The sequence below is a fragment of the Lates calcarifer genome, unplaced genomic scaffold (genome assembly GCF_001640805.2).
Source record: "Lates calcarifer isolate ASB-BC8 unplaced genomic scaffold, TLL_Latcal_v3 _unitig_940_quiver_1381, whole genome shotgun sequence".
NCBI classification, from domain to species: domain Eukaryota; kingdom Metazoa; phylum Chordata; class Actinopteri; family Centropomidae; genus Lates; species Lates calcarifer.
The window spans coordinates 1-27,445 of NW_026118110.1; the positions used below are offsets into that span (position 1 = coordinate 1).

At 41.9% G+C, this 27,445-nt stretch overlaps 2 protein-coding genes across 3 annotated transcripts; both read right to left on the reverse strand.

Moving 5' to 3' along the window:
* Window positions 1-86: 86 nt before the first annotated feature.
* LOC108880408 (probable E3 ubiquitin-protein ligase HERC1) lies at window positions 87-17,655 on the reverse strand. Of its 2 annotated transcripts, none has more exons than XM_018671904.2 (23): window positions 17,386-17,655; window positions 13,746-14,722; window positions 13,052-13,147; window positions 12,698-12,892; window positions 11,413-11,724; window positions 11,126-11,222; window positions 10,431-10,574; window positions 10,047-10,174; window positions 9,587-9,731; window positions 8,968-9,139; window positions 7,683-7,817; window positions 7,264-7,429; window positions 6,507-6,632; window positions 5,857-6,078; window positions 4,404-4,556; window positions 4,001-4,133; window positions 3,600-3,791; window positions 2,340-2,564; window positions 1,995-2,168; window positions 1,783-1,897; window positions 1,554-1,674; window positions 1,236-1,407; window positions 87-407 (listed from the first exon to the last, which is right to left on the reverse strand). In XM_018671904.2, the coding sequence occupies exons 2-23, from the start codon at window positions 14,694-14,696 to the stop codon at window positions 217-219; spliced, it is 4,365 nt and encodes a 1,454-aa protein (XP_018527420.1). In that variant the 5' UTR covers window positions 14,697-14,722; window positions 17,386-17,655; the 3' UTR covers window positions 87-216. The 2 variants fall into 2 exon arrangements, with proteins under 2 accessions (XP_018527420.1, XP_018527419.1); XM_018671903.2 differs by having other exon boundaries at window positions 87-431.
* Window positions 17,656-17,966: 311 nt separating this feature from the next.
* Window positions 17,967-25,984, reverse strand: LOC108880407 (death-associated protein kinase 3). The gene is made up of 6 exons (XM_018671902.2): window positions 25,852-25,984; window positions 24,454-24,583; window positions 23,765-23,840; window positions 23,501-23,653; window positions 23,318-23,363; window positions 17,967-22,470 (listed from the first exon to the last, which is right to left on the reverse strand). The coding sequence occupies exons 2-6, from the start codon at window positions 24,569-24,571 to the stop codon at window positions 21,820-21,822; spliced, it is 1,044 nt and encodes a 347-aa protein (XP_018527418.2). The 5' UTR covers window positions 24,572-24,583; window positions 25,852-25,984; the 3' UTR covers window positions 17,967-21,819.
* Window positions 25,985-27,445: the final 1,461 nt, after the last annotated feature.

Genomic DNA, 27,445 nt, shown 5'->3' on the forward strand with positions numbered 1-27,445 from the left:
AGAAAATCACCACTAACAAGGGCATCAATTGTGCTATGACCCCCTCCCCTCTGACTGTATCTAGGTGGCCTTTGTTCTGACCTGGTCATGAAGCTCAGGCACTCCTGTGTTCCTGTAGCTGACTGGATCTGACCCTCCTCCTGGTTCTGTTTGGTCAGCTCACCCAACACAGGGCTCACCCCCAGCACCAGCAGAGCACAGCGGTGGATAACTGAGTTACAGGCTGCTGTGTACAGGTCCTGGCCCTGTGAGACCAGTACTGCCCCTCCTCCCCTCCTGAGACAGAATGGCGTCTTCCTCTCCACCACCTCCACCTCCTCCTCCTCCACTCCTGGAAACAGAGCTGGAGCCCAGGCCTGTGCTGCTGCTGGCCCGTTCTCTGTCCCGACTGCGAGCTACCTCCCGTGCTGAGAGGAAACATTGAAAGATTTCTGTGTTGTGCGATATGCACAGACACGCGCACACACAAAACACACAAGATGCTGGGTTAGAGGACAAGCAGCAGCCACATAATTCACGCAAGGTTTACTAGAGTGCAAAGTTTGAAACCAAAGCTCATGCAAATGCAACACAACAAAAAGTCTCTGACACGGTCTCATTTATCTACGCATATCCGAGTCGAACTGAAAATTTTATTTTACAACTGGACATTTTCCCCAATGTGTCGGTGTGAGGCCTTCTCACTACTTCAAGTCAGAAGCCAAATTTAGCAACATTACACATGCTAATCGTGACATGCTATGAAATAACAACATATTAGGGACATGTTTCATTTCCATGAAACTGACTAAATGCTTCACACTTCTTTGGTGACAGTGGCTCTCGACAGCTACATAAATTTCACTACAAACAGTAAAAGAAATGTAAATGTAAATAATAATAATAATAATAATAATAAATCACTTACCTGGCTGTACGGCTTTGTCATTTTGAAAATATGTATATCATATATAAATAAATATAGTAATATTAATATGAACTGAATAAACTTGCCTTTCAGCAGAACTAAACCAATATGAAACAACCTCCGACCAGATACAGTGCCAACCAAGCATCATTTACCATTTCCACTAGTTTAATAGTTATAGTCATAAAGCAGAGATGTGAATGAATGGAGCAGGCAGAATAACAAAAAATGAACTGAAAAATACATGTATTAAATTATACATCTAATGCTCCTGATGATTTGCACACTGAAAGCATAAAAACAAACAACTACGGACAGATGTACGTACTTCCAGCTGTCATTACTTCATGTTCCCTGTCCTCCTCTTCATCATCTTGCTCCTGATGGCCCTCTTCTCTCTCACGGTCGGCCCTCTCTTCCAGCTCTGCCTCCTCATCAATGGTACGTGTGAATGAGTGCTCCTGAGGGTCCATGTCAAGAGAGTCCTGATTGTCTGAAATCTGACAAAGTGAAACCAAAATGGCATCTGTAAGTGAATGTGAAAATCTTTCTTGTTTTGCAGAGAAAGCATCTAATTAGAGCTGGTAAATACATAATAAATGTGAATGAAAATGTGCATGTGTGTATGTAACTTCTGTTTACTCACTCTCCTCTCACGTGATGATGATCGGGTCTGGATGAAATCCATATTCTTGCAGGCCAGCAGACGGTTTCGTACCTTGTAAACACTGCGATAGACCTCTGCAAGGGACTTCGATGGTTGGTACCTGACGTGGAAGTAAAAATATACTTAATGTGACATTTAATTTAGGCCAGTTCTATCAATTAGCATGGAACATTTAACACAACATATCACATATATCATGTTACAGTACCTGCCCTCTCCACAGGCTTGGCCAATCAGCCCTGTGTGCTTTAATAAGGCTGCCAACACAAACCTGGACACAGTGTCTAACAGGGACTCATTACTGAGAGAAGCATTGTCCCAGTCTGCAACAGAAGATACAGCACAGTCAGTACACTGTCAAGCTAATTACTCCAGCACAGAGACAATGAAATACACTGTATGCCCTGTCCAGTGGCAGACCTTTGCTGATGGCATAGTCCTGCATGTTGATCCACAGGCTGTTGGCAGGTTCTTTAGAGGAACCCAGGGCCAAATCCACCAAGACACTTAAGTCAGGACGCAGTGTGCAGTCAAAGGGCTTCTGCTCTTCATTACCAGACAGAGCTGCCTCCAACAAAGAGCTGATGCAGGTGTCTGAGGGAACAAACATGCATCATCTCAACAAGTCACAGAGGAAACAACAAATGAATGATGGAATAAAAGGGCATAAGGAAAAACACATCCATCTCCATAAGTCAACTGAACATGAGCCTTGTGAGTCAGTCCTGGCACAATATATCCTGCTGGAATTTAGGTCCTCCCTACCGAGCTGTGGGATGTCCATCTCCAGGCCGTTGCTGAAGAGAGGTGTTTTGAGCCAATAAGCAGTATCCTGTTCCTCCAGTGAGGTAGGAGCTCCCTGCAGCATCCCACCGAGGCATCGGCCGACCAGCAAGGCAACCGTCCTCTCCAGGTCCACAAGCCACACCCAGGACAGGGCTGGCTGAGGCAGTGACATTCCTGAGGCTGGCTCAGCAAAGTCAGACGTACCTGGAAGGTTAGAAAAGGGGACAGCATAAATATAACAATATCCAAAAGAGATACCTTTTGAGGGATGATGTCAGGAATGATGAAAATGAAATTTAGTGGACTCGTTTAACAGCCTCTAAGCAGCTGGTAGAACTCACACTGTCTGCATCGCTCTGACCTCCATTTTCATTAAGTATCTAATTCCACAGTTAGTTTTATGGTTTGGTCATTTCAAGTCCAGATTTGATTATTAAGTTTACAGCCTGTTGCTCTGTTGCTCCTGCAGTGCTCTGCATGTGAATTCACAAGGAAATTACAGATGCGATCATCTACCACTTAGCCAAAGATATGGCCTGCTCCATATCCAGCACCATTATATTTTCTGTTCTGCTTCCTCATTCATTGGATAAACGAGTGCAAAAAAATCTTGAAAAAAATCAGGAGAGAGAATTGTGATCTCAATTCTAAGCAAAAGTTTATTCCAGAATCGTGCAGCCCTACTGCCTACACACCCACACAAGTTCACCGTGATGCATTAGCCTGAAAACAATGTGAGAGCAGGCGCCACAGCACGATAACCACCACCCGAAATAACAACTTTTCCTGACGAAAGATGCAAAAAAGCCTGACAATCCCAACCCCCAGATATCCACGTTCGGAGACTACATTGGGTGCGTTGGTGAACAATTAAATAGGCATCCACAGTCAGGACAGCTGCAGAGCCAAGTGATCTTCACAGGGAAGAAAGCAAGAACACCACTAAGGGGCTAACAGCTACCGACTACAGGCCTTGGAGCCTTGGTCAGAGAGGGATGCAGCCGCGCCCCACTGCAGAAGGAGTGCATGCTGTGGTGAAGCCAGTGCTTGCAGGACTGGGAAGTCCTATATTCAGAGAGTCTTTCTGACCTCTGATCATGTCCATGGGGAAATGTTTCCCGACTTCAAAAAGCAAAAACAACAAACAGCTACAGTGTGTATTGTGTTTTTTTAAGTTTTTAACTGTGATTTTGATGCATGTAAAAGTTAACTTTATGTAGCTCCTTGTTTCAAGCTCACCATGAAGAGGCCACTGCAGCTCCTGGTCCTCCAGAGGGGAGGCAGCAGGCAGCAGTCTGTTGAGCCGGTCCAGAGGAGGAAGCAGGTCTAACAGGTGGCTCAGAAGAGGCCTTGCTACCGACACTGGGAGCAGCAGCAAAGAGTTGATTATCTGGCAAAGCATGCTGCCTGCTGCTGAGACGTAGATCACATCTGGGGATGATGGAGACAAGATTAGCATGTTAAGTTTCAAAGTAAATTCTAACATATTAATGACTATGACTAAGATAGAACAATTAAGTTATCCCAGAATTCTAAGACATTTCAAGTTAATCAAGTGTTTTAAGATAATAAAGCAGAAGTAACTAAGTATGCTAAGTATGTTTTGCCTTGAGGAAAAGTGATCAATTGCTCATCTTCACCTTGTAGTTTTTCTTGTATGCTGCCATTCCAGGAACTCTCTTTTATCAACGTGGCCGAGCGGGAGAAGATATCTGTGGCGTGCGGCAGCAGAAGCTGCAGATGCTTGTGGAGTAAAGCAACACTGCTGGAGCTCTGCAGAAAAACATACAAGCACCTACAAGTTATCTTGTTTCATACACAAAACCATGTGAGTTCTGAAATTAGATGTGACCAAAACATTATGTTGTAACAAGAAGGCACTGATCACATGATCCCACTGGCACATGACCAAGAAGTTTAAATAAATGCATGAAGACTTCTTGATTATGTAACTGCCACTTTCTTCATCATAAAGGTCAGTATGGAAAGGAGAGTAAATGTGATCAGGCAGCACATGTACAAACACAGGCAGAGCTTCCATACCTCAGTGACAGAGTTAATGTGACAGTATGCTAACAGTTGCTTCTGCAGGGAGCAGAGGAGTTGGTGAAGGTGAGCTGGCTGGCTGCTGTCAGAGGAAGACGTGCCCTGCTGCAATTTATCACTGTTCTTCTCCAGCTCCCCAAATGCCTGATCCTGTGCAACACAAACACACCAACCAGTTATGAACAAGTACAGGTTCACAGATATCGCAGATTTAAGAGGTGTCTTCAGGGTTTATTTATTTATCTAGATGTGCATATGAAACAGGTCTAACTGTTGAAAGCCAAAGGGAATTGAGTCCAGAAAAGGTGTGTTTTCATAGCAGACAATTTTCAGCAATTTACCTGACCTTAGGTTTTTAATCTTTCAATGGCTCATTTTCATTAAATGCTGCAGGAGTGTGGGGTTTTGAGGATTCCCCTGATAATAATGCTATCCAGAGTCAAGCCCTGAAATGTTTTCTTGGGATGCATACATTTACTGATAAGCAAGCTACTGAGGGCAATATGGGGTGGGAGCCATGTCTTATAAAGCAGAGGTGAACCGATGAGGCTGTGTTCAGTTGCCAAAGGAAAGACTTGAGCAAAAAGATTTTTAACTGCGGTTGTGCACATAGTTATCCTTGGTCATGAGAGGTCATGACAGTATTTTTCATTGTTAATCTTAATTTTATCATTAGGAATAATTTCCAGTGTAACATAAATTCTGTTAAACAAAAATTTTATAAAGAAGACTGGAAACATGAAATTTACAAAAAGCCAAAGGTTAGAAACTATATTCAAATTAAAAATGACTAAACTTACAGATTAGATTAGAATTTGAATTAGATTGGAATTAGAAACTTTACTTTGTTCCACACTCAGCTTTTATAAACTGGATTCTTGGTATCGTTCAGCTTAAACCACCAAAATTTTATTTCATTTAAGCAATGGATTATGGATAGATGGATTCTTAATCTAGATGTGATTTTGCTTTTTGCCGTTTTCCCCGAAAAAGGCAATGAATTTACAAGAAATGACTCAAATGTGGAAAGCCCTGCAGTGTAATCAGCAGTCATTGCTAAGGCCTGCATAATCACAGACTTGAAAACAGCGTGTGTGTGTGTGTGTGTGTGCTTGTGTTACAATCAATAAATGCCAATGGCTTTAGAGAGTGAGGCACAGAAGCAAGCCACTGCTGTGCCAGGAAAAAGGCAGCAGGTGATCATAACAAAGGATAATACGTGACTCATGCTCTGCCTCCAGCACTCGAATATTGAGAGAGGCAAGAGAGATGGTTGAGTGTAACAATGGTGCCCTATATGTCGACTTTGCTGATGACTTCACTCCGGACTAATGTCTACTTTTGTATACTGTAATGATGCCACAAGTAATGTTTTATTAGTGAATAGCTAAACTCAATAACAGCAATCTGCATGCTCTCCGAGAAGAACTACCATCTAGCACCTACTTACAGTATAAAAGCCCAGGTTCCTGAGCAGCGTCTTCATGAGGATCTCAGCCAGGTGGGTGTCAGGATGGCCCGCTGTAGTGCTGTAAGTGCCGTCCGGGGAAGCTGTAAAGCCCGGGCCAGAAGACAGTACCTCAGGGCCATCAGCAGGAGAGCTGTAACCCAAGAGCGAGGCCACATGGGTGTGGTCTTGGAGACTGGTCAGGATAATGTCGAGCTGCATCCTCTGGGGCACAGAGGCACACACGCATTTCAGAGAACATGAAAACATCAACAGAACCAAACAACATAACTTGATGGAAAACATGTTTGTTCCCGTGAGTTCATACTGAGGACAGGACGACACCAGGTCAGTCACCAGATGCTTATTTCATTTAGAGTTCGGTTATCAGAAAAACAAGGCCAATGTACAGGAAGAAAGTCACATGTTGCTAGTATAACTAAGACTTGTATAGCTGCCACATGTCACTGTCCCAGTGTCAGTGCTGGTAACGTGACTGCATCACGTGTCGCACAAAACTATCACTACAATCAAATGTCTTTGTCTGTAATGACTAATGATGTTGATGCAATGACAAAATCCAGACCGCTTTATATCCATATTTCAAAAAGCAGGAGGCCAGCTCCATCTATGTGATAAGTTGCAGAAGGTACCTGTCCTTTAGAGAGACTCTCCCATCTGTCAGGGCCCTGAGGCAGCAGGGAGTGAAGAAGCTCCATCCTCTCTCTCAGTGGAGGCAGCAGCATGGTCGCCCCCACAGACAGAGTCTCAATCACCGCCTAACGGGACAAACACACACCCACATTTTGTCACTGTTTTATGTGATGTACAAATATTAAGTTGAACTTGCTCTGCATCTTCGCCAGTTCTTCGCCAGGCATCCTGCAGTATATTCACCGTGATGTACACGAGAGAGAAGCCTTTTGAGAAGATTTTTCTTTTTATTTAGAGCTAAATGAGTAGTTAATAAATAGATTAGTTGATTGATTTACTTATCTACTTTTAATCATTTTACAAGAGCAAAAAAATTTAATTTTCTGTTTCCAATTTCTCAAATGTAAGGTAAGATTTTATATTACTGTCTCTTGGTTGAACAAAACACATTTGAGGTTGTCACCCAGGAAACTTTTTTCACTACTGTCTGGGACTTTTTATTCTAAACAAGTAACCAATTAATTTAGAAAATAATCAGTTGATAAATCATGAAAATAAGTTTGTTAGTTGCAGCAAAATAAATTTTAAGGGAGCCTTTTAAAGTGAATCTCAGGTTAAACAAGGTTTAAGAGAGAAACTAACTTTTAACACAGTATCACTGTTTCTCCGACACTTTTTACTGTGCTTTGGTTTGTACATTATTCTTCCCCTAAAAATTTCCCCGCATGACCAAATGTGCATCTACAGTTCTTTCACCTCCTGAATCTCATCAGGCACAGAAGAGTCCATCAGTCTGAAGAGCAGGTTCCTCAGGGGTCTGGCCTGTCGACCTAAGATACTGGTGGCCACGCCCCCAGCAAGAGCCAGAGCCAGATGATTGGACAAAAGCCGAAGGCACAGCTTCAGGAAGTTATGATGCTCCCTGCAAATACATTAAACAAATTATTTGGAATTTGCTGGAACAATTTTCTATTTAGGTTTATACCTGTACATGTGTATAACTAGACAAACTAAAACTGAAAAGGAAAGAGGGTGCATTTGTGTGGGAAACTGTAAAGCAAACAAGGGCAAGAGATTTGCAAGTGCCAGAAATAGACCAGGGGAAAAAAAAAACAACTATTGTGAATCTGACTTCTCTAATTTCCTTCTGCCTTTGTCAGACTGTGTGTATTTACCTGGATGAGGGGAAGGGAAGAGGAGGAATTTCACTGTTGATGCCATCACAGTAACGCTCAAGGAAGGAGCGCAAGTGGGAAAAGGTGCTTTCTTCGAGGTCGACACAGTATGGTCTGTGCCAAGCCACCACTTGCCTGGAAAGCAACAGTGAGTAAATGTTAAGAACTGCCCTTGTGCTTCAAAGGTGCTTGAGTAGTAAAGACAAGTTATGAAGACATAAAAACTGCTTCCACCAAATTTCTGGGTGCACACAATGTTGTTGCATTTCTTAAGAAAGCACTTCATATTCTACACTGAAAAAACAACTACACCCAAATTTACTGAGCTTTCTCAAAGTGAATGTACCTCCACAGCAGCACTGAGATGGAGATGATCCAACACTTTGTCAACTAAACTGAGCGTTTGGATTTAAAAGAGGAACTCCAGCTCTTTCGAGTTGTACTTTCATGATGGGGTAACTCACAAAAGAGAAATTAGAGGAAGAACAGTCGAGGGTTATACCTGATTCTTATTTTTCATACAGCCATAAAATTAGTGTCTTGGTCATGACTCAGTTATGTATTCCTACCAAACTGTGGAGTATCTCTCCGGCCGGACGTTATAGAACTGTGCCTTAGTGGCGTAGTGAGAACTCCTCGTGAAAGGTAAACTGAACTTGTAACATGTAAAATCAGTGGAGTGCCCTAAAACCACTTCAGCTCTTAGAACTGTTCTCTCTAGCTCGTGTGTAACTGTGCTTAACTTTTTGTTGTTGAGAGGTTGTTAATGGTCTGCCTGGGCTACAACTGAGCTCTTTGTCCTGTTCCTCGAGACATTTCTGAGCAGTTTCTGTGGCATGGTGGGAGCACTGTCCCACTGGGGGAGGCCCCCGCCACTGGAGAGTGCTGTTGCCATGGTGGGGGTGCTTGGTCTACAACAATGTTTAGGTGGGTACATGTCAAAGTAACATCCAGATGATCAGTGTAATTCACTACATCTGTCAGTGGTTTTAATGTTCTGGCTGATAGCTGTAAATCTAAAATGTGATTTTAGTCATTTGTACAAATACAATGCTGTGTGCGTGTGTTGCAAGTCGGCACGCTGCTGCACATTTCAAATGCAGTTACTGACCTTTGACTTGTATTACACAACCACTTTTAAGCACAGAAGTCCACATGGATGTGATGACATCAGCACTCAGCCTCACCCTCCCTCCCACCCATGTTAATATTTCCTGCAAAATCCGGGTTATTGTCAATTTTACCTGCCCTAAAGTCTGTGTTATTTACTCTGCTGGTGACTGACCTGTCTCTGGGCAGGGCAGTCCAGGCCAGGCTGTGAGACGTGCCGGCTGAGATCTGCTGAATAGCAACTCCATCCAGGCCGACGACCTTCTTGGGCTTGGTGATCGGCCCTGTAGAGTTCCCCTGGCCACACTGACCCATGGAATTGTTGCCCCATGCATACACTTCATTGTCTGGATGGTGTTTGTGTAAAAGACAAGTAATATGACTTTGGATATGGCTGTGATGATTATTCATACTGTGCATGAAAACAATAAACAGTAACAGATGTACTGTATTTATTAAGTGCATTGAGGAGGTCCTGAAGCTTCAGAGGTTAACTTTTAGCTTAAACAAATTTGGTCTATGTATTTGCTATTACATCACGCTACTTGCGACAGTCCTGTCACATGTTTAACAAACACAAAATCTTGCTGTGTTGGCAAAATAGAACTCAAACTGACTCACAGAGGCAGTTGACTTAAACATGTCCTGTAACACTGACTGCTGATCCCTGACAGAATGCAAATGTGTTTCTCTCAGAAGCTGTTTATAGTCTAACTATCTACAGAGAAACATTTCAAAGCAAAGAGAGACAGGGAGTACAAGAGCAAGAAAATGAAAAAGATGGAGACAAATACCATGTGACAGGGCCAAGCAGTGACTGTCTCCTATGGAGATATCCACCACACGTGTGGTAGCCAGCTCCTCGATTAGTTTGGGTCTGAGTGCTGTGGCCTCAGAGGAACCGCACCCCAGGCAGGCGCCACAGCCCCAAGCATACACCTAAAAACAAGTGGTATGAATCAACATTAGGGGTTGAGCTCCTCTGTTCACACTAAAAAGCATTTTATTTTGATTCTTCCTCCACACAAAAACTATTTTGATGAGAAAACAACCAAACCGACCAAATCTTTGAGACAAAGCCATGAAAGAAGAGCTATGTTACGTAACAAGTCGATGGTTGATGTCCAACCAGCTGTTGGTTGGAATGCATTTAAACAGCTGCATGAAATTCCTTCTTTAAAAACAAACGGTCAGGAAAAGGAAAAACAATGCTCTTATTCTGTCTTGGTTGACAAAGAAAGAATGACGTCCTACCTGTCCAGTAGATGTTAAGGCAAGAGACGACTGGCTTCCTGCGCACACTTTTCTGATGAACATCCCTTGCAGGGTCTCCACTACTTTCGGCTTGTAGACTCGATTAGTATCACCATGACCTAGTTTTCCTGCAGGACAACACATGGCTGCCTTTAGACTGATTGATTAATAATATATCGGAATATAATCACATTTTAGTGACATCCAACTGTTTGGAAAGATACTGTAAATTCAGAGCATATACAAAAGATGTACAAACTGTAGAAATGTCATTCTTTAGAAATGCCTCATACTCAAGTTGTACACTTCAAACAAAAATAATTCAATTTATAATATCAATTGTTATATGAAACATATCATGGTGATATCATGGAGTCTACACACCATTGTCTCCTCCTCCAAAGGACCACACAGTCCGCCCATCCTTTGACAGTGCAATAGTATGAGAGCTACCACATGACACCTCTCCCACGTTGCTGATGTCCTTTACTAGGGTAGGAATGTTTCGGCTGTTGCTGTCACCATGACCTGTGTTCCCAGGGAATAAGAAAAGTCAGCTTGTTTACACATGGAAATTATGGAAGATAAATGTCTGGATCGCAGTCAGCATCTGATGCTAATGGTGTGTGTGTGTGTCAAAACACCCAAACATGATACTGTCCTAATTCCCAGCACAGATGAGCATCACCTCTTCAAAGAAGCAGTAACATTATCACACCAGAATCTAATCAGATCATCCTTGAGTACAAATGCAGGATTGTACGTAATTTGAAGAAATTCCCTCAAGGATTTACTGAGATATCACGTTCACAAGAATGGGACAGATAGAAAGACAATCCCCCAAGCGCTGAGGCATAACCGTCAAAACTGACCAGATTTCTTTTTATGGAAAGACAGGGAGCAAAACAGAAAATATCCCACCTTCACCTCGACCTGTCATAATTTGTATAGAACTAGAATTACTGGCTTGCTGAAACATAATGTCTCCAGCCACGGCACAAGCATACAAGGAACTATATCAAGTACAGGTGTAGTATATTAAGACATTTTTCTTAGGAGAAATTAGTTCAGAAACTCACCTAATCTTCCAAAATCTCCTTCACCCCATGTGTACAGCTCCCCATCCTCGCTGACTGCAGCACTATGTCTGTAGCCAGCAGACACACATACCACCACCTAACACCAAACAAAAGCCACAAACATTATCATACTTTGTCTTGAATATTTTAAAAATAAGAGGCTCAGGAGGAAACAGCAAAAAGAGACTCTGAAGAAAGAAAAAGAAAAATGTGCAGAATAGCAAGCTGGAATATGTACCATGTGAAAAATACCATGTGTTGTACTCATACACTGAATGAAACCGTACCTTCCCCTGCAGTGGCCCTTGGATAAGTTTAGGGTATTTCTGTGTTGAGCTGTTCCCGTGACCCAGTTTGCCATAATCACCATCACCCCAGCTGAACACCTCACCCTCCGTAGTGAAGGCCAGCGTGTGGCCATCCGAGCCCTTGGACGACGACACCTTCTTGATGGCACGGTGGGGTTCAAAGGTCAGCTTCTTGAGTGTTGACTGGTTGTTAGAGTCCCCGAGGCCCAAGCGGCCATAGCTCCCCTTCCCGCAGGCCCGAACAGAGCCATCAGAAGATATCACAAAAGTGCAGTACTGGCCTGCCTCAATCTGCAGAGAGATTGGGGGAGAGGCTGTTTGTAGTGACAGACTGCAGACTGACTCAGCATTCTTACACACTGTCATCCTACTGCTACTGAGTGAGTGAGTGAGTGAGTGAGTGAGTGAGTGAGTGAGTGAGTCAAAAGCCCATGTACATGAATCAAAGAAATGAAATAACAGGGGGAGGGCAAACAAAGATAAAACTAAAAAATAAAAAAAGAGAAGACACTGTAGGAGGGAAATAAGGATCAGGATGTTGCCTGCTCCTCCGTCTTGAGCACAAGTCTCTGTCTCTGCCTATCTGTAACAAATACAGCACATCAAACTGCTTTGATCCACAGATGTTGTTTCCCAGTGGGAGAATCAGTGAAATTTGAATTTGAATGCATCATGCCACCATGTCTATGTAACACTCTTCTTTTATGCTGATCAGTATAATTCATTCCTTGTGTGAAAAATATATTTTTCCCCTTAAAAGTCAACAACCTATTTACCAAAACCTGGAAAAATACTTAACGTCTTTTGATATATTCAGGATTAAAGGAGATATTTGTAAGTTTTGCCATCGCTACATAGCCAATGTTAGCATCAACAGTTTTATTTACAGCATCAAACTTCACTCCTTTTGTTGCCAAGAGCTGTCGCCAGCAGTGACCTTTTGCTTCTACTCATATCATTTCTTTTCTTCTATTGAAGTTAGCATGCTAACCAGCTAGCTCCGCCCCATGCCATCTCGTAATACCACTTTGAGATGGTGAGTTGCTGTAGTGTCTAGTCTGCCCTCAGTCCAACATGAGAGGATAAAGAAGTAGTGCTGCCCAGAGAACATATCTCAACCTCTTGTCTTGTAGACACAACAATGGCTGAAGTTCTCAGTAAGTAAACAGCTGTTAATGCTAACGTTAGCTGTGTAGCAGTACCAACAAAAATTTTATCTTGTTTTTCAGCATGTGCATCAGATGTGTGGACTGTTTCCTCTTACTGTTTGTGCATCTGCAAAGCTGGCGGCCAACTTGGGCTGTAAGATCTTCTCCTGCGTACCCTCCACTAGCTGATGGCTGCTGTTACTGCCCCACACGTACACCTCACAGGTCTCGGACACTACGGGTGCCTCACCAGTCTGTATGCTGTCTGGACTGACACAGGTGCGAGAGTAGTCTGATGCCATTCGACATACCTGGGGGGGGGGAGACATGATTACAGGAATGTGGTGTTATTTTCAAAATAAACCCTCTAAGTGACAGATAACAGAAGGAACTGGTAGGAGAGTTTTGCGCGAGGATCTAAAATGGTCAGTTTAATTAAACATATGTAAAACACTGCCTCAATATCTTACTTCTTCAAAAAGACAGAGTGATGCCTCATACAGCGAGCACAGGCCGTCAGAGGTCCGTGTGGGTTCTCGCCATTGGCTGCGATCTGCTGAGGAGCCCTGAGACAATCACAAACACAAATCAATGTTCAGACCATGCACACCTTCTAACGAATTAAAGTGTAAGGCTACACTCGACACTATGGAGCCATTATGACTGGCCCTAACAAAGTAACATTAAATTATACACTCACTATTAAATCTGAATGGATCCAAAAGCAGCCCACATCACAATACCTTTTAGAGAACCAAAACTCTCACATACTTATATAACATCTATGAATGTGACTGAAGATTTCTTATGTCATCTAGTGTTTATTTCCAGCCTGTATTTTGCTGGTGAGTATTCACTCCAATGCAAAGTCCAGGTTATGCTTTACTGATCATCTCCAAGTAAAAACATTCCTTTGCATGACATTCCTACAGTTCTATCAAAGCTCTACTTAAAGATGAGAAACCATTGTTTGAATGAATGATGTCTAATTTAATTTTCAACTGAAGGACCGTTGCATTTTGAAGCCTATTTTACAGTTCAGAGAGAAGCTGTCTAAACGACTGCGTCTTTGACGTAAGCAGAAGACACAAAAATTGCTGCAATCTAGTTTGAATTATTAAACCAATAAAAATCTTCCCATCTATGTCCTTAATGTTTACTTACCAAAGAGCGTCTCATCTGCATGAGGATGTTCATGAAACAATCATAGCCGATGAGGCCCTCTTGGTTCTGTAGCACCTTATTCTGCTCCATAGTACTGACCACAGCTGATGCAGCCAAAGCCATCTCAATCCACTCCAGCAAGTAGCGCAGGGAACCCCTCTGGGAGGCTAGCCCTAGCAGCAGCTCAGAGGCAAGGCGTCGCCCCAGTATATCCGCCCCCGAGTTTGGCATGGTCACTCCCTTCAGAAAAGTGGTGACTTGGGCCAGGCAGTCCAGGCCCATTGGTGGGATCTTGCTCTCGTTGGCCAGAGAGAGGGGTGGCAGGGAGCTAACTACATCAATGGCTGTGTGAATGACATCATTACACAAGTTTATATTGCCCCCAGGACCTCCACCAGGACTGGGCGGAGGAGGCATCATCCAGCTCTGGCGCAGCAGAGCAAAAAGAAGGCTGAGGCCTGTGCGAACACCCATCTCAATGAGAGCATCAGTGCTGGAGCGTGGTCGCTCACTGACAGAGTGCAGATCAGCTGATCCCGAGTTGTTCTCTGGAGAGTGCTGCTGCTGCTTGACCTTTCCCTTGTCATGGTACTTGTTGGAAAGTGCGTAGAAGATGCGCTGGAGCACCAGCACACGTTTGCGCAGTGCAGCAGCAAATGGTGAGTCAGAGCAGACCATCTTGGCCAAGGCCAACTGGCTGCTGAGCAGAGCATCCAGGTAGTGCTCCTGCTCATCGCTGGAGAGGGACTCCCGCTCAAAGTCTGGAAGCTGGGGGCCCTTCAGACACAGCACCTGCTGGGGCAGCAGCACAGCCTCTTTGTTGGCCAGCAGTTTTGAGTAGAGCACTGAGACTCCCTCCCGTGTGGCTATTGACTCACTGTCCTCGGTGATCCATGAGCTGTTTAGGTGCTCTAGCCATTTGAGTTTCACCGGGGGGATCATTAAAGCCATGGCATGTCACTCTGGAGCCATCAGTCCTGAAAACATTGAGTGGACATCAGATAAATGTTAATATCAAGGTTGTGAATAGAAATTTCCTCATCAAACACATGAGCTGGATAAAATGTATTTTAAAATCCAGTCTTTCCTAAAAGGGCCACCAGTTTTCAAAATTCTTCTGACAGCCCGCCTCAACCAATTCAAGCCCACGTTTTAAATGGATTATCATATGACATAAGATGAAGAAACATTTTCCTTAAGATGGACATATGTGCAATGAAAGCAGATCAAGTAATCAACATAAATACAAACAATTCTATATTTTAAAATAAGACAGTCCAGACTACCTATACCAACTCTTCCTCTGCAGAGTTTGACCTATAGAACAGGACTGTCTGCTGACTGAAAATGTGTGGTTTTATTAAGTTAATTTCTTTAAGCGAAGGGCATGATTACAATGCTGTTGTGGGAGGTTAAAATATGGTCATAAGCTCATAATCCTTGACTACAGGAATAAACTGCTACAAGGAATAAAAGTGCAGTAAATTTCCCTTCATTATGTTGAGGGACAATTCAGTCTATTTAAAACATTTGAGAAAGAGAAAATACAACAAATATGTGAGACATTTCACTTTATTACAACTGTTGTTTGTGAAGCACAGCCATATTTTTGAGGACAAACTGCAGTCCACCATATTGTAAACACTATGACCCGTGCACAGCAGATCACAGAATTCCAAACTTTACTTTCAAGAATCAATAAATGGAAACAAAAAGCATGCTTCTTAACAAAAGCAAAATCTGACACTGCTATAAGTGTGTGTGTGTGTGTGTGTGTGTGTGTGTGTGTGTGTTTGTAAATAAGAGTATGAGCAGACTGAGGTGTTGCAACCAAATATTTTATCTGAAACATGTCTGTGGGAGAAACATTTGAAGATGACGTTTTGAGGATTCACCAGCAATAATCATTCACCAGCATTATCTTTTATTCACCATTAATCTAGAAGAGGTTTCAGAGCCAGAGGACAGTGCAGCTGATGAGCAAGGTTGCGGCCTTTCTTGCTGTTTGCGATTACATTGTACTGGCAGGTGTTTTTTTCTGTCCCCATCATATATATATATATGTAAACTAGAGTGGAACTTTCACAACAAAACAAGCCAATACACCATGGACAAAATACTTGAGAGATTACCAAAGACTCCGATAAACACATCTTTAAGATATCTCAACAACAATGAACTGTTTGACTTGTGGCCATTAACTGAAACAAACCACAGAGTAATCTACATGTGGACTAACAAGATGATGGATCTGTCAACAAACAGATTATGGGAGGCACTGGCAGCCTTGGTGCTATCAGCCTGACAATAAAATGTTAGGGTAAACAACACCCTGACATTTAATATCAGGCTCAGGACATTGCACAATTTTAGCAAATCTTATGCCAGGTGTGGACACAAAAACAGCAATATTCCTCGCTCTAACATACAAAATCTTACAACACTGTCCAACATCCTCATAGAAGAATGAAACGGTCATATTACATTGTGCAACTTAATCAGCATTGTAGATTTGTTTTGAAGGAGAGCATATTTGTAAAAACGGTAGGAGATTCTGACAGATGAAGAAGCAGAGGAGTAAAATAAGGATACCTGATCTGCCCAAAATGGTCCTGTCATGGGAACATATACAAAACCTATATGTGAACTGCAAAACCCTGAAAACTTAATATGCAAATGCTGCAGACTTCAACCAGAAATACACCTTTTTACCCATGCATTTACATCAAAGTCGAGTTTTGTAATCCATAATGTTTGGAGCTGTGGTTCAATGGCTGCAAGTCAACACACTCATTAATGTCCATGAAGGACTTCTGAATATTCAGCCAGAATGTAAACGCAAACACCTTTAGCATTGACATTTTGAGCTTACTCCCCTCCTTGGTGCCTGTTTTGCTACGGTTTATGGTGAAGGTGAGTGTCTGTCTTCAGACACTCCTGGTCTGATAAAGCTGCAGGCAGCATTTCAGCGTGATTAGAGGCGGGTAGCACCTAGCACGGCCCATGCTAAAAAACCGGTGTAATTTAGGTTCTAGCTGAGGTTGTTCGCACACAGCCGACCACCAGCAGATAAAATTAGACAGCCAGTACTGTGACACAGCTGGCTAGGAGAGCAGAGTGGGCTGCTGACATTCTTGTTGTTTCAGATTAGACACGTTAATCACCAGCGGCTAACAGTTTCACAAATCACTGACAGCCTTCAGGAAACTAGGAAACAACGACACAAGACGTGACATTATATACGACTGACGCTAAGGGGTAGCCTGACTATCTCCTGTGGCAAACCGAAACGTTAAATGTTGAATTGTCGTCCGTTTGTTTTTAAAATAAACCGAAATGATGCCTGACAACTGACGCCTCTGTTTACATTAGCTAACGGTAGCTAACTTTCCTCACGTCACTCAGCTAGCAAAGCATAAAATACCTCAACTCAGACCCAACACCCTGATGTGCAGGTATGACAGGGGGGTAATAAACAAGCTACGTGCTCATACCGGTTTGCACACCAGTCCAAAAATCCCAACTCCATATAAAGTGAGCTATTTTGGCCAGTATTAGCCTGGCTTATCTGGTGTATCATAGCAGGTTAGCTTGCTAGCTCCACTTTCCTGTAGCTAGCTGGAATAAAAAACTCGCTCACCGATAAAAGGCCTCCTCCTCTGTGCGTTGTGCTTACACAAGAATCCAACTGCGCTTCATTGCATAAACACGAACAGTTCGGTCAATATCCGTGCGCTTTGATAACGTTACTGTGAAAGGAGACAGACCCGTGCATGGACTTCCATGCCTCCGCCCGCCTCTCCGGTTCCTTCCACTGCAATGAGTCTGGGTAGCAGTCTGTTCAGCCCCAGCCCCTCACCGAGCCCCAGCCCCGGGCTGTGACGTCGGGACCTGTCTCTCTCCCTGTCTGCCTGATCACTGCCCTGTCTGTCTGCATGCTCTCTCTAAACCTCTAGGTGCGCTGAACGCTGATACCACACAGTCACTGACCCCGCAAATACAAAAGGCCCCAAAACAAACTGCCCAGTGGGCAGTTTTTAGGCACTTAAAACTAATGCACTCTAATACAACAGTCCTGCAATAAACCCTCCTTCATGAGAGGTATACTGTTTAATTTTTCTTGATTCACTTCCATGGTCATTTTGGAAAACTAGAGGTTGTGGTTCTGTTAAATTGTCATATATATCATATACATGCATGTCACGCAGCTGCATTGGGGCCTTCTTTGTTAATTCATTTTATTTTGCCATTATTGCATCAAAAGAGGTTGAGCATCAAATGGGGTGATTACACTAGTGATAAACAGTATTTACAGTACTCTGTGAGCCAAGTCATCTGCTACACAGTGTCCTTGATGTTATTCATTCACCAAATATAGTAACATAACAGTTTTACATAAACAAGTGCATAGTTTAATGATTCATACCTCTGTGTTACATCTATGTTACATTTCTCAAGTTTAAATAAGAATTTAAAGGAACATCTGAGGTTCAAAATGTGTAAATGCTCAGCTCTGGCTTTTGTTGTACTGTGATGGGCTGCTTTGACCATCTTGCATTGAGGCTTGTAGCTGACTTGCTGCTGGCTAAATAACACAAACAGCTCTCTGTATATGACAACAAAGTTCAACAGTATACTGCATCCTCCTAAATGATCATACAGGTGGATCAACACCTCTCAGTAATAATTTCAATAAAAACTGAACATTATAACCTTCATGAAGAAGGATTTATTGCAGGACTATATCTGTTAAAAGAAGGTATACCTAATAAACTGGAAACTGTGTGTACTGGTCACTGCCATCTCACTGTTCAGTGTCATTTATAATATGCAGTATTTCTTGATATTTTCACTACATCATTAATAATTGTTAATCATTAATAATTAAATAAATTATTATCATAACACACTATAATGTAGTTCTACACAACTATAAGGACATTTGTAAGTGTTTTGTCAACATAACTCCTCCCATGAAGACATGGGAGACAAGTTTTATTATATTGTCATTCATTATTTGTTTAGGCGCACAGCCTCCACTTATGTGTGTCCACAGGAGGAGCTAAGAGCTGCTGACAAATATATTCATAAATTGCCCACAACTGCATTGTAATCTATTATTAATCATTTATTAAAAATGCTAAATAGGGGAGTTACAGAGCTGTGCTGCATGTTAACAGAAATTCAGTCAATGGTGATATGATGTCATGTCAAGTGGTGTAGAAAGTGGGTTTTATCTTGTCAGTGCAGACGCAGAGGAGCCCGGCCTGAGCTGAACACCTTATCACAGACACTATTTACTGTTTTATTTGTTGTTGGGTGTGAGGGTTGATGGGGCTGAGGACAAGGTTCTCATAACAGCTTCATACTGTGAATTGTCCTTTCACCACATCACACCAGATCTAAAGGAGTGTGAGACCAATAATTCTCTCAGCTGAGGTCTAAATTCTTGACACTGTGTCACTTGACCAAAGCATCAACTTCAGCACTGTCTGCTCCTTCACCACCATTTGCAGTCCGTTGCTCTGTAGAGGTCATCTGCAAGTTGACCGTATTTTTACTGATCTTGAAACTGATACATCAGGAATTAGAAAAACAAGCAGTCTTGGAAAGCTCCAGAGTAAGAGGTTCCTCTTGACTTTATCCTATCAAACACTAATATTTCATTTTCAATATGAGTCTCTGAGTGACAGTGACTTAAATTTCTTAAAGTCACTCTCTTCTTTTGAGACTTCAAAAACACCTGCAGCTTAGCTGTTTTCTGCACCTGCTATTAAGCACTGGTACACCTAAAGTTGCATAACTGTAATTCTAATTACTGAATAATTATAATGACAGCAGGTGTAATTGTTGACAACTGGGTGCAGAAAAATACCAGGAAAAACCTTCACAGAAACACAGCCTCTCATACACTGAGCAACCACAACATGATATAAAGCCCAAAGTTTTGGCCTGGGCTCCCTGTAGATCCCAATCTGATCAAGCCTGCGTGATATTGTGTAGATCTCACTCATGCCGCAAAAACAGCTTTGACCTGTCGGGGCATGGACACAGGACCTCTAGAGGTGTCCTATCAGATGGGGATCTGGGGCGTTCGGAGGCCAGGTCAACACCATGGGCTCTTTGTCATGTTCCTCAAGACATTTCTGAGCATTTGTGGTGTGGTGGGAGCACTGTCCTGCTGGTGGAGGCCCCTGTTGCCATGGGAGGGGGGTGTGTGTGTGTGTGTGTGTGTGTGTGTGTGTGTGTGTGTGTGTGTGTGTGTGTGTGTGTGTGTGTGTGTGTGTGTGTGTGTGTGTGCTGGTGACTGCGTGGTCTACAACAATGTCTAAATGGATGGTACGTGTCAAAGTAACATTCAGATGAATGTCAGGACCCAGGGTTTCCCAGCAGAACGTTGTATTGTAACAAGATCAATGTTATTTACTTCATCTGTCAGTGGTTTTATGTTACCAGGAAATCAAGTCAAATCAAGTCTGATCAAACCACACAAGCACAGTCCAGATGAGACAGAGTAGCTCAGTTTTTAGCTGGGTTTTCTGTTAAATGTGTTCTGTATTAAATCACGAGTATTTACTTTTATAGAGCAATGCAGTGGTTAGGTTGTTTTAAGACACACTGTAAAAACAAAACAAACAAAAAAAATTTAAAAGTGCATCACACATTACATTTATCCATAGTTGACCTAACATTGTACTTTTGTCTGCTGTTTCAGAGATCTTCTTCTGGTTTGGATATTTGCTCAGATGCAATTATATTTTAAATTCTAACACTTATTATTCACAAAGACCAGATTATTTTGTCAGCATTAAAACCATTCAACTGCACCATGTCATTCATAGAGAGCTATTTCCTCAGAGTGGTGTGAGAAGGTTAACAGCCAGTACACGTACAGTTTAGTAAAATGCCTTTCAGTGTGCCACTTTGAAGCAGCCCTTAAGCTGTAACTGGGCTTGATGTTTTATCTCCTGTGGGTTAAGTATGTTGGACTCTGTCACTCATGCTGTCTTTTTTTTTTTTGTTAACTGGCTCACATTTGGAGAATACATCAGCTTTTATGGGCTCATCACATGTACTGTGAGCTGATTCATTCTCCTAAAAGCAAAAACTGCAGGTGGTGGTTAAATATAGTGAGTCTGAAATGACATTTAAACACCTCAAAACTGGATCCAAGCACAAACATATTTTGTTATACTGTCAGAAAAGCGCTTCTCTGACCCAGTCTACTACTTATAATTACAATCCCGCAAATACACATCTGCTCTCAGAATAGTAGTGAGTTTCTACATATGGTGTGGGAGCCAGCTCTGCGGGTGTTGATTTCAGGAGGTGCTGCTTTCCCCTCCTGATCTGAGGCTTTGGTCATGTCCCAGCTGGTCATAGTCTCCGATCTGTTCCAGCAGTTCCCTGCTGTCACGACTAACGCCCCGTAGCTGACACACTTGTTAGCTCCATGATTCAGCAGCTGGCCCAGGGTATCTGCAAGGTTGCTTGTTTTTGCAAGGCCTTTAAATGGTATTACAAATCAATTTTGAGAGCATTTTCACCACCAAAACACTGTGAAAATAAAAACAGTCAAGTAGCTGATTCTGCATGACTGGCAAAAAAAGTACTGATTCAAGGAACCAAAACAGACCACTGTAAGACTCCTTAAATTCTGCATCTTAAATTTAAGGACTTCATATTGGCTATACACATCAGACACACACAGAACAACCACTGACATGTTGATCATCTTGTTACAATACAATGTTCTGCTGGGAAACCCTGACATTCATCTGGATGTTATTTAACACATGCAACCCACCTATGCCCCCCTTTCTACCATCAAATCAGCTCTGACCTGTCAGTGTATGGACACAGGACCTCTGGGCGTCCTGTGGTGTCTGGCTGTGACATTAGTAGAGGATCATTTGGGCAGGTTATTTTTAACATGGAAATATACAATTTGATATACAAAAAGTAAGACAATACTTACTTCTTATTATATGTGTAAGTTTTTTTATCTGACACAGACCTTCCTATTGCAACTTTACTTAATGGTTTTTAAATAGGTTAAAATATAACACAGCCTTTATCTTTGTTGTCCAGTCTCAGTAAAGTCCAGGTTGATCCCAGACAGCAGCTCCCCTCCACAGGAGCGGTTCAGCAGCTCCTTCAAGGCCTCATTTACATCATTATTGAAGACGGTGGAGAAGTTGGAGTACCCTCCTCCACCCCCATCCATGGGAAATGAGCCCATCACCTCCTGCACCCATTTCAGCTCATTGCTAAGCTCCAGGCGCAGTGCATCGAAGTGGTTCTGTCTCTCCTGGTAACGGCTGCTGATGGCGCCGAGGCTGGAGCTGAAAGCCTGCATGTCGTCCTGCAGGCTCCTCTTCAAGGCCTCGACCTTACGGAACTCGTAGCGGATCTGTGAGAGCTCATGGCGGACGCCCTCACTCTCCTCCTTGTACCAGGCCTCCTTTTCATTGTATATAGACACCATGGCATCAATATCTTCTTGCAGAGAGTCATGGGCAGCTGCCAGACTAATGAATGAGCTCTCCATCTGGTCAATGTCTTCCACCACCTGTGCAAAGCGCTCAAAGTTTACATAGGTGTTGTTGGGTGGCATGCTGGAGTGGGACTTGATAGTGTACTCCCTTAGGCGCTTGGTCTTCAACTGGCGCCGCTCCCGTTTCTTTGGCTCCTGGGCTTTGTTTTCCTCCTTGTGTTCATTGGACTAAAAGGTGTAAAGAAAGGACTGTTAGTGACTGTCAACCACAGAGGGAAGAGCTGACGCTGATGGAGAGAGCTCATGCACTTCTGCATCAGGTAGGCTTCGGTTTAAGGTGCACTGCAAACCACCAATAGCTTTTCCATATTATGTGTTACATACAGGCTTGTACACAATAAGGCAGGAAGGAAAATACCAATAGCTGCTTGATACAGTGCAAACAGTCTGCCTTACTGACTGTCTGGGTTTAAGTTAAAATGGTATACAAATAAAAGTGAAGAGAAATGTGCAGGGAGAGATCAAAAGCCTTGTCTTTCAGGTCAGTGTTTTTCTCCAACTGTTCTTCATGCCTGTGGAGCCATTCCTAGCATTAGCTAAGTTAGCTAGCCACCTTTTTTTATCTGTTGACAAAGAATTGCATTAACACTGACGAGTGTTGATGAATTGAGAAACAGAGTTTTTGCATAACTTAACTGGGTTAGGGGTGTTTTTTGTCTGTTTGTTTTTCAAACAATAATTGAAAAAAGAACATATAGCTTTACAAAAAATAATTTAAGTTCATTATTAATCAACCAGAATTACTGTCCTGTGGTTTTATGCCTCTACCACCAGTAAAGTTGCAGGAAATACAGTAACAACCTCCCCTTCTGTTACTGAGCTATAGTGTTGAACCTTCGACCTCTTGGACATAAAATGTTATTACTTCCTCATTTTACACTATCAGACATCTAGACATCTATTTCTAATTCAAGTTCAAACACCACTGCCAGCAGACAAACTCAAGTGTGCTCAGTACTGTGTGATTGTAATGCTAATTAAACACTATTAATCTAAAATTAAGTTCTCATTTTACCTTGATCCACGGGTGATTAAGAGCATCTTGAATTGTTAATCTTTTCCTATAGGAGAAAAACAGTGTGGTTATGTGATTCTGGAGAGCATTAAAAAAATGAAAGCAGAGAGTTTAACTTTCTTATACTGACACACGTTTGCCCTGAGGAAAATGTCATTCACTACATTACACATGAGTTCCTACTTCTTATCTTTCTCCAGCAACTGGCTGATGAATTTCTTGGCCAGCTCACTGGTGTGACAGAAGAACTCTTCATCAAACTCATAATTTATGGCTGAAATGTTCCCCAGTGTGTCCTGTTTGGTCTCCCCAAGGAAAGGTGAGGCACCACTCAGCCTGGAACAAAATGTTAAAAAAGGAGCAGTTTATCATCCTGTTTGGAGGGGGACTGCAGTATTAATGTAGAGTTTACTGTCAGTGACATTGTTCTGTTTGCATTGCACTTGCAGGATGTAGGTGATGACCCCAATACTCCACATGTCTGCTTCTAATCCGAGTGGCTCATAATTGACGATCTCCGGTGCTTCAAATAAAAACAGTCAAAAAGCATCTTTGTTAAACCAGGTAAAAAAAAATAAAAAATAAGCAAACCATACTTCTTATGTGCCTACTTCTAAACATTGTTTATCACAGTTCTTGGATGTTCTTTTTACACAGTGAGGACACTGGATCTGTGATATCTGATGAGCTTTGGGATGAGATGAGGGAGGTGATCAAAGACTGTCCCATTAATGCCAGATTTCAGCTCAGGTGGTTTAAGATCATGGACTGGACTCACTTCTCAAAGACCATCGGGTGTGTGTGTGTGTGTGTGTGTGTGTGTGTGTGTGTGTGTGTGTTGGGGTGGGGGTTTATTTCATTTACTGGTACAAATTAAAGAAAAAACCTAAAAACTTAGAGGAGAAACCTGTTGTTACATGATGTTTCCTTCACAGTCACCAGATCTCAACCCATCTGAACAATTATGGGAGATTTTGGACCAAACTGACCAAACAATGCTCTCCACCATCATCAAAACACCAAATGAGGGAATATCCTTTGGAACACTGGTGTTTTCTTTTTCTTTATGCCCAACTGTACATACTTGTAAACATTTCATTAACATTTCAAATAGCTTTTAAAGTAGCTCATCTTACCCACAAACTCAGGTGTCCCAAAGATGTTTTTGAACTCAACCCCAGCTTCAATCTTGTGAGCCAGACCAAAGTCAATGAGTTTGATTCTCGGCAACGGCACATTCTTGTCCAGTAGCATTATGTTTTCAGGCTGCAGATAAGAGACGAAAATTTACTGAGAAAATACAAATGACATTAACTATTATACTGTTTCCCTCGTGACACTCATTTTACATAGCAAAAAGAAAACATACACACAAAGAAAGCACTCATGAAACTGTCTGTGTTCAACTTACGCAAACAACTACAGCAGTGGCAAATATACGCGCAGAACACAACTATTCATTTTAAATTTACTGTGTGTGCAACACACTTTATATTTTTCTAGATTAAAGACAGCTTATTGCTTCACCTAGTGGACCAAATCTCACTTGTGTAATTTTTTTTGTGTATTAGATTATTTTCTGTAAGATTTAGCTCCCAGCTCCTCCTGCTGCATCTGTCTGAGCGAGAGAGGAGGAACACAACTGTCAAAAGTGACACAGTGAGCGGATCTTATTTAAAATAATAACCTGACAAACTTACTGAATAAGAGCAAACCGTTGACTGTATTAATGACTGTAATATATTATTTTCTTTACAGATTAATCTGCAGATTATTTTGTGACTCATGTATGAATAATTTTATGTATAAATATCAGAGAATAGTGAAAAAAAATGCCCATTACCAAAGGTGACATATTAAAATTACTGGTTATATATTTGACCAACAGTCTAAAGACATTCAGCTCAGTATGGCATGAAACAGAGAAATGCAGCAAAGTAGCCAAAAATCCAAATATCCCCACAGTTTTGCTTTTCTAGAGTTAATGCTTCTAATGGTAAGTATTGTGTTTTTGTTGTTTTCCGTTCAGGCATAACTTCATTGGAACAAAGGAATGAAACATGAACAGAACACATGCTGCACCATGTTCTTCCTGTTTCAGTAAAGCATAAAAAACAAAACTGTCACATGCTTGACAGCTGCTTGTTACTTACTAATATGAAGATATGGATCAAGTCTTGAAACCATTATTTGCAGGTTTTGTTTGCTGTTGTTTTCCTTTTGGTTACATTTAAACAGTTGATAGAAATAGAAAATGTGATGTCTGTTTGTTCTATTTCCTTTATAGTTTAAATCAAAGTAAAAAATGTTCTGTTAATACAACTTCTCTAGTATTTCTAGGGAAAGCTTTACAAACAACGCTGAGTCATTCTAAGTAATAAACTCCAGACATGAAACAACCTTTTGTCGCTTTGTTAAATTGACTGAGCTCATGACATCGCCATGCATTTCACCGTGACCTCTGATTTACAGAATATGTCTCAGAAACGTGAAAATGTTCAGACCAGGCCGTGGCGTATTGAGTCAGGACAAACCTTCAGATCAAAGTGGGCAATTTTTCTAGCATGGAGGTAGTTGACCCCCTCGAGGATTTGCTTGATGAACTGAGTGGCTTCTTCCTCGCTCAGAGACTCCTTCTGCGCCAGGAAATCAAACAGCTCACCTCCAGAGACCCTGCAACACGGAACAAGACATTTGTCATCCACGCGCCCACTGCAGCTACATCAGCGGTTACACTGTCACACAGGATAATGTGCTGTGATGTGGAAATCGTGATTTTACATAGTGGGAAAACATGGATATAAATAATACTAAAATCATGAATGCATGAAAGTGTTTTTGCAGAAACATTATGATGTCACAGTGAAGTTGATCTTTGACCTTTTGGATATAAAAAGTCATCACTTTATCATTTTATCCAATTAGACGTTGATTCACATAAACATTTTGCCAATTATTAACATCTGAATTCTAGAGTTACAGCCAAAAATGACAGTGACCTTTGAACTTTGACCCTTGATCACCAAAATCTAACCCATTCATCCTTGTTTCCATGTAAACATTTGTGTCAAAAATAAAATTCCTCACAGGCAATCCTGAGATATCGCATTCCACGAGAATGGGATGGACAGAAGGACAGACAACCCAAAAACATAATGCCTCTGCGAGAGCAGTGGCCGGGGAAACAACAACACAGTAAAATAAATACAGATGCAGTAAATGCATATAATTTAGCCCACATGTGGTGGGCATGGAACTAAAAGCTGATCTGGTCACTCACAGCTCCAGGGATGAGCACCACGTCGGTTGCGGTTTTCAAAGACATCGTGCAGCGTGACAATGTTGGGGTGCTGGATCTGCTGCAGGATGTTCACCTCCCGCTCTATTTCCCTCCCGCCGCACTCCTCGAGAGCTGGCCATGCTCTGCCGCTTCTTGATGAACTTGGCAGCAAATTCCAGACCCGAGCTTTTCTCTCTGCATTGCTTTACGATGGCAAACTGCCCACTGAAACACAGAGAGGGGAAGGAAAATCCTCGACTTAAGTCTTAACAGGGTGACTCAGAGTAATGAGTCACCTGTTAATTTATCAGCTGTTTGATAAACTGGCTTAGTGCAGCTATACTCTATATATTGTATCAGCTTGTATCTCAGCCAATTAGTAACAAGAAAAGAAAACTACATGTTTTAGGTCAATTAGAATTGACCTAAAACATGTATTTGAATACATAGTTTGTCCAACCTTTATTTTTCTACTGTAAAAGATACTGCTCAGTTCATAACTCGGTCAAAACTCTTTAAAAAGAAAGTTAGTAGTGTACTAATTTTATCAGACTTTTAAGCTCTCAAATATAGATATGGGTATTGGCAACAAAATGCTAGTATTAATATCTGTTTCTTTTATCCAGTCTGTACTATTTGTATTTGTGTGCTGTTTGTTTGAAGGGTCATAGGTGCCTTCAATAAACTACTATTAAATATATTAGCAGCACTTTTTTTACACATTTGAGAAGCTTAAAAAAAGCTTGATTTCTTTAACTTAAATAAACAGATTAATTAATTAATTTTCTTTTGACATATTAATCAACTAATAGCTACAGCTCTAATTGTTATACATTGCCAGCCAAGCC